At 37.7% G+C, this 7767-nt stretch overlaps 1 protein-coding gene across 2 annotated transcripts in view; it reads right to left on the bottom strand.

Annotated features, from left to right (window-relative positions):
• Positions 1 to 7753, bottom strand: part of acin1a (apoptotic chromatin condensation inducer 1a) — a 30617-nt gene extending 22864 nt beyond the window's left edge. For both annotated transcript variants that reach the window (XM_086074101.1, XM_086074093.1), the window contains exons 1-2: positions 7583 to 7753; positions 1686 to 1751 (exon numbers count right to left, since the gene is read on the bottom strand). In XM_086074101.1, coding sequence (XP_085930227.1) covers positions 1686 to 1751; positions 7583 to 7720 — 204 coding nt within the window. In that variant the 5' untranslated portion in view covers positions 7721 to 7753. The remainder of the gene's footprint in view (positions 1 to 1685; positions 1752 to 7582) is intronic.
• Positions 7754 to 7767: the final 14 nt, after the last annotated feature.

Below are 7767 nucleotides of genomic sequence, written 5' to 3' on the forward strand. Positions count from 1 at the left end.
CACAAACACAAATGCCAATCTTGACTCTGTTGTAATGTCTTAAAGCATGTTTATGGAACAATTTTTCAGACTTTTCAAAAAATAGATTTTTGTTTTATCTTAGACAATTTACATCCTTTTAAATTACTAACAAAACATTCATGGAGCTCCCAAGGTTATCAGTATGTCTTAAAAAGTTAAATGGAAACTTAAGCAAGTAAATACCATAGAGCTCTATAGTTTTCTTAAGTAAATGTTTTTTTCCCATAATTTAAAACGACCTGAAATCTTAAAGTTTCTAATTTCTTTGTTTTGATGTAGAACAAAAAAAATGCTTCAGAAAATTCCCAGAGTCAGTAGCATCTCTTATAAAGTTAACTGAAAATTTAAATAAATAACTCCCCGAGATTAAAATGGTTTTAGATTTTCCTTATATCGGCCGTCAGATAAATTTTTTTACCGATATTTGTCAAAATGCCTAATATCGGTGCCAATAATCGGCCAGGCCAATTATCAGTCTATCCTTATAAAATAATGGGGGGGAACATGATTTCAAAATGTTTTGACGACTTCATCGGGTATAGGAAAAAAAGCAACATTTTTAACCTGGATTTAAAAGCACTAAAAAACTGGGCTTATTCTATTTGTGTGAAGCATAACAGCTAAATGTAGTGTCACCATGTTTACTTTGAACCCTGGGTTCCACTACATGACCCAAGTCTGCAGACAGTGTCCTAACTGGGTTTATATTCAATCAGCATTTCTTTAGTACCCAAAGATTTCAAACTTACTCTTTGGTTTCTAAAGACAGTGACTCTTGGTGTTTTCTAAAAGCAATTCTTTTTCTTTATTGCTGAAAACAATTACCTCCTTTTTGTTTTGGTTTAGCTTAAGCATTTCACCCAAAGGAAACATATACAGACTGAACAAAAGGGGTTCAAGGACTGGCTAAAGAGGGAGTGTGCAGTTAAAGAACAAAACAACACTTTGTAATACAGCATGTTAAAACATACAGTTTTAACATACTGTATTACAAAGTGTTGTTTTGACCTGACAAAAGATTATTATTATATTATTATTGAGTTATGGAAAAAACAAACAAATCATCCCTCTTTGGCCCCATTTTATGTCTCTAATTTTATTTTGATTATTTTAAAACTTGTCCTGCCTCGACAAGAATAGCCTATTGGAGACAGTAGATACAGAAGACCTGGGGTCTTCCAAGGGGTGTTGCCATGCACACAAGGTGCACCCACTGCCTCAATAGCTGCATTTCCATTACAGTTTTTTTTCAAAAATAAAAAGCGATATTGTACTATTTCGATAAAGTACAATTTCGACTTGTCGGTGTTTCCATTGAAGAGTGTTTCACTTCTGAGGCGCAATTCTCGTAATGTCCCGTGTTTCCATTACCAGCTTGCTTTTGCGCAAAATTGGGAGTAATGGAAACGCACTTAGTGTTGTCAGGGACACCCAGCAGCCTTGGTTTTTTTGGCCAGATTATTTAACCCAAGTTAAAAAGAAAAAATCGTACATCTCTCGAGACAAAACAAGTCTAAAAATAACAACAACAACAACAACACTGTACCATGAAGTCAGGCTAGCAATGTAGCAGCCGCAGCTAAGAACGGCTTGCTTAATCGGGGAGTCGGGAGAGTGTTAGCGGTTTGAAAACAGCAAACTGTAAGTAGCTTCAAAACACTTACATGAGAGTTTGGTTGCAGTCCAACATGAAGAGTGGAGGTCTTCTGCAGATTCTCCAGCATGAGAGCCTGTTATAAGAGATACCGTTGAGTATTCTGACACACATTGCATAGTAAAGATCAAAAATTGTATCCGGCCCGCAGCCTCTATCATAAAATTAATAATGTGTGGCCCTAGTCCTGTTGTCCAGCGTATAAATTACTTGTTAAATGCAATTTCACGTTTACCCACAAGAGGGCAGCATCACTCCATCCAGCTCCATGACCATGGATGGGCCTTTGCAATGTCAATATGTGGGAAAACGGCATCTTAAAGAACATTACGATATTTTAATCAAGCGTATTTTTTTCCCCGGCCTTGGGCTTCTTGTTTTCGTCACAGCCGCATATCCCTCCCCCAAACACACTGTTGCTTTGTGATTGGTCAACAACACTAGCGGTGCGGCTCGCAGAAAAATCAGCGAGCTCCGGACAAGATTGATTCTCGGGGGTTTGTGAACTCACAAATCAGCTTGCGGGCAAGGTAAACTGACAGCGACAATGAATTACAAATTATTTTTTACAGCGAAATTTGACCCTTTTTTTCACAGAAACCCGCAACAACTTTTATTTTATTTTATTAAACCACTTCAGAATAAAATGACTTGTATCCCTTTTTTGAACTTCAAAATTCAGTGAACATTTATTTTTAATGATATGCTATGTTTCAAATGAACCCAACACTGGTGATTATTATGATTACATATTTATCTGTTACTAAAATTAAAAGTTGAGAGAACATTTATTTGCCAGTGGTGATAGTTCATGTTTGAAAGGTAATTGGCACTTGTGAATACTTTTACTTATTTCCCTGTTTTTAAATCAAAAAGTTCAGTGAACATTAAATTGCCAGTTATGTGTTATCTGTTCTCAAATGAAACCAAAGACGTGTTTAAAAAAATTTAAATTGAAATGAGTAAGTCAAATATGAAAGGCAGACTGGTTTACTAAAATGTGTTTAGATGTAATTGGGGTTCCATGTAAAAAAGAATGTCAGACTAAACTAAATGGTTGCCCCCCCCACATTTTAATTTCACCAAATCCGGCCCTCTTTGCAAAGGGATAAGGTGTTGGACTATTCTCTTGTGCCTGGCTCCGGTGATTTGACGGGTGGATGATGCCGACTAATATGCATTAGCATGAATGAATGTTTGACGTTTCCACAACTGTCGAACAACGCCAACACACTGACCTCACCTCATCCAATCCACCACTCGCTCACAATGTTGTTGTACTTCAAACGCAACCCAAAATTGTCCTGCACAGCAGATTTAAATAAAGCCAATGGGGCTTCAAGCTCCTGTCTGTCATCTCAGCTTGCCATGATGCCAATGGGTTTTTTGCTTGCTTTCGGTTGGCGATTTTCCCACTTTTGTTAACAAGGGTATGAAAACCTACACTTTTTTTTAAATAATATTTTTTGTGTGTGAAAAGTTATTAAAAATTAGGGGCGTCAGGCGATTATTTTTTTTAATTGTAATTAATCGCATGATTTCAATAGTAAACTCACGATTAATCACAAATTTTATATATGTTCTAAATGTACAATGATTTTCTTCTAGGTTTTCATACTCTTGTTAACAAAAGTGAAGAAAAAAAAGTTAAACTAATAGAAATAGTTCAAATGAATTTTTGACGTCTATAGCCGTCAATGGCAGTGAATGAGTTAATATACAACAGGGGTCCATCAACGCTGTTCCTCAAGGGCCCCTATCCTACATGTTTTAGATGCTTCCCTCCTGCAACACACCTGATTCAAATAATCTGTTCATCAGCAAACTCTACAGAAGCCTGATAACCATCCTGATTATTTGAATTATTTTATTATTTATTATCTGTCTTTGGGACTAATTCCATTTATGCCACTCAACGTTCTGTGATTGTAAAATGGCTAACTCAACCACAAAATAGTTTGCCTTGAACCTATAATTAATCATTTTACAAGCATATTTGCAATGCCCGGAACAGTCAGTCAGTGAGGAATTCCTTGGCGTAATACTAAAAAGAAAAAGAAAAAAAAGAAAAGCCAAAGGTTTGGAATTTCTTTAGACTAAAAAACAACAACAAAACGAAAGTTGTATTTCATTACGGCAAAGTGGAACCGGTGTCGATCGGAGACAGGAACACGAGATCATATACGTGTGACTACGAGTAACACGCTATGTTGTTTGTAGACTTAACACTGTAGAGCAGTGGTCAACATCCTTTTGGAAGCTGAGAGCTACTTCTTTAGTACTACTAATTAATGTTAATGCCAGTTTGATACACACTTCTAAAGTAACAATTTTGCTCATATAGCCTAGGTCACCCCAGGGCTCTGGAATGCCCTACCAGAAATCCTGAGGGTGCCACGAGAAGAAGAAAAAAGGCTCAAGACATTTTTTTAAAGGCATATTAGGCTGTTTTTAATGACTATTGCAAAATGGAATTTTAAACTGTTATACTTTGCCAAAAGTGTTTTTAAAAGCCTTTTGTCCGTTGTTATTTTAAACTCTGATATGGTTTACTGTATTGTGTTTTTTTTAACTCTCTACTGTAGCACTTTGAGATTTCCCTGAAATGTAAACGGCAATCATAAATTATATGTGTTATTATTATTATTTTCATTTATGAGAACACACTGATCATGCTAATGATTTCTCACAATAACTAGGAAACCGAATTATCAACTGCCTACAGGCAACAATATCATTATAAATCACCACCAGTATTCACATTGTTCAAATGATCACATCTAAAACATTCAGAGGAAATCACAATGTACCATCACTGGTCCACAAGGGTTACCAAGTGCCCGTGGGGTACCATGTTGGTGACCGCCCCTCCTGTCGATTACTCATTTTGCAAATGACGCTTATTCCTCTCACTGAATGCACCCCACAGCTTGGTGCTTTTTTTTAGTAAACAAGCACTGAACAGGCTAAAGCCTCATCACAATACATTCCATCGCTAATTTATGGGAGCATTGCATCTTCCACTTATGACTGGACAATAAATAGATATAATTCGATTAATTCGTCATTTTAAAAATCGAATAGCTTAATTATTAAATTGAGGTTCATATAAACAAATACACTCTTGTCTTCTTTCAGGCATGTGATTTGACCAAAGTGAAATTATCTGAAAATTTAGCCGGGGGTCTGGGGGCCGCGGGCACTCAGCTAGGTCCAGAGCTCATGGGTTTTCCGTGTTTTTGAGTACTTTCAATGCACTCAGATGACAAAGAAATAGACAAAACAACAGCATAAATTTTCAATGTATATTGAACTATCCCATATAAAATTGCAGTTTTAGTCAACTCAAAATCAGTCACATTCAAAAACATTGGACTGCCTTTGCTTTTAAAAACTATCACTGAGAATATCATCATATATATTTACCATGCAATAAATCATTTAATCAATCATTCTTAATTTAATACATAATGCATAACAAAAACATAAAATACCTCATGCAGCAAGCTCTGGTAAAAACAAATACTTGAATATTCTTCTGCGTAGGTTTTCTGTCACACAACCAGCCTAGATAGCCCCCTTGTGTTCGTCTTGTTATGTAATTTTTTTTTTTTTAATTTTGCATGCATTCGGATTGACTAAGATCATCTCTGTAACTGCATACATCAAGATAGTCAATATATTGAAACCTGAAAAGTGCAAACATGCAGCATTCATTTGAGTTTGTGTCAATGATTAACCATGTTAAATATTTACGACCATTTTTATTACGTTATAATATTTTCGAAAATTTGATTTCGATTAATTTGAAAAGTTTACCACCGACCTCAAAATTCACGACTCTGTCAGAAACTGGTGCAGGTTGTTGGGGTGGATCACGTCTCTCTATTACCGCTTCCGATTGTGATGTCAATAAGGGATGGGGGCCGTAAAGTTTTGGAGTTTTCGTTTGGGCACCGAAACTTCCAGCGATGGAATAATTTGTTGTTCTTGACTGGAGTTCTTTCAGGTGTTTTTTGCTCTTTGCGTGACTTTCAAGAGCTTTGAAACCTCTCGCACCATCGTCAACGGTATCACGGCACCAAATGCAAAGCGCTTTCCCGGCACGATCGATCTTCCGAATAAAGTCACTGAACAAATTCGTCACAGTCTTCTTTCCAACATTTGTAGATATGTCCTTCTCTAACCGGTCCCATCGAAACTTGTTTTTTACGATCTTGTCAATTTCCTTAACTCGCGGAGCATCTTTGCGTTCGATCACGGACATTTCTTTAAACACCCGGCAAAAACGTCTGAGAAATGAACAATGGCATGCCTTTATAACAAGCGCGTTTATTGGTCAACAAACAATGGCATACGCCTATGCCTTTATAACAAGCGCTCTTATTGGTCAACACGGAGACTTCCGCCAATCGCAAGATCGGTTTCATTTCAGTTGCGGAAACACTAAAACGGAATGCTGTAGAGAGACGAAATCGGATTTTTTTTTGGGGGGGGGAGATAAAAAAAGCGGAATTCCGCGAATTTGCGGAAAAATCACATGCCTGTTCTTTGGATTGCTAAAAGCTGCTGCTGTTCTTAAGTTCTGTTATAGCCAAACATTATTGTGAGTTGTAATTCTGCACAAGTGGCAGAATGTAGGATGATGGGTGATTTACAAGACGTGTTTACAATAGTTACTAACTACTGAATTGTGGCATTTAAGCAAGTTATGCACAACCTATGGATAGCTTTTTTGCACAAGCTATGCATGTTAAGTTGATGTTAAAACTAATTTAAAATCAGTATATATCATTGTTGTCTGAACATTTTGAACACAAGCACACAAATTAAACCTTTAAATAAATGTTTGTTGGGTAACCAGACGAAGTAGAATGCTTAAAATGTATCTTAACAATAAGTGAATGTAATAATTATAATGGCGGGCATTTCACTTTAAAGGGAAGCGCAACACAAAGAAATGTTTTGAAGATTAATAGTTATAAAGCCGGACAGTATTTGCCATAGAAAATCAACATCTGGCACCAATAATTGATTCTAGAATTAAATTCTCAAATAATTGATATAACCTTTATGGCCCGTTAATTGCCTATTACAAAACTATTGTTATTGCATTGTTAAACTCCTAAAATACTCAAGTTCTGACATGGAAGAAAAAAAAACGACCAACGGTGGAGAGAAACGTAAAGCAAGAGGAACCACCATTGGCTGATTTTGTGGCGCAATTCTGATGTCAGGTTAATTGCCAATCAAACTTATGAGAAATAAAACAATCGCGTGGACGGTCAGATTTGGTCGATGCCACGGTCAGTAGAAAAGTAAACAAACCCGCTAGTCAATGACCTACGGCAGCTCAAAGGCCTCAAAGTACACATTTTTAGCAATTCGCAGACCTTCGTCAGTTCATAGCGACAAGTAACAATTCTAAACCGGGGGCTGCGATCATAACTTAACAGTTTCAAACGAACGTGTTACAATGCGCAAAACTACTAAAATAGCATCGCTGCAAACAATTAGTCATACTCTCGGGTGTTTCAGGCAGACTCCGTAAACAGCAGAAATCCACAGAGGCCACCGCTAAACTCACGGCGTTAGCCAGAATAGCTAATGAGCTAACAGGGAAACATCATCCCCAATACACATTTCGAGATGTGCACTCAAGTTGACGTAACTCTTTATTCCATTCACTGGTGTGCTCACCAACACGGAACGCACTTTGAAGAAAACTCACAGCCCAAAGAGAGGCAAAATGCAATCGAGTGGAAATGATTCAACGCCAAACTCCAGCTACTTCGCTGTGCAACAGTAACGATACTCGGATGTCGGCCCTCGAGAAAGCATCAGCCCGCCTCATCGTTATCCAGAACTCGCAGCAATGGTGGCCGCGCAACTTGTAGTTGAACTCACCCCTTTGAGCCTTTTGACAAGAGCATTCTTTTGTCCGCTTTTCGACAGTCCCCTTTCCTCAAGAGCAGCTTTTAAATCTGCTACGCGAAGAGACTGGAGCGGTCTCCCGTCCAGGGTTACGTCTTCGAGGTCCGCCATTTTCCGTTCCTCTGGACCGATTCCAGCGAGAGCTTCGAGCAACGCCC

The sequence above is a fragment of the Leptonotus elevatus genome, chromosome 1 (genome assembly GCF_054856555.1).
Source record: "Leptonotus elevatus isolate MCC_2025b chromosome 1, RoL_Lele_1.0, whole genome shotgun sequence".
Classification (NCBI taxonomy): Eukaryota; Metazoa; Chordata; class Actinopteri; order Syngnathiformes; family Syngnathidae; genus Leptonotus; species Leptonotus elevatus.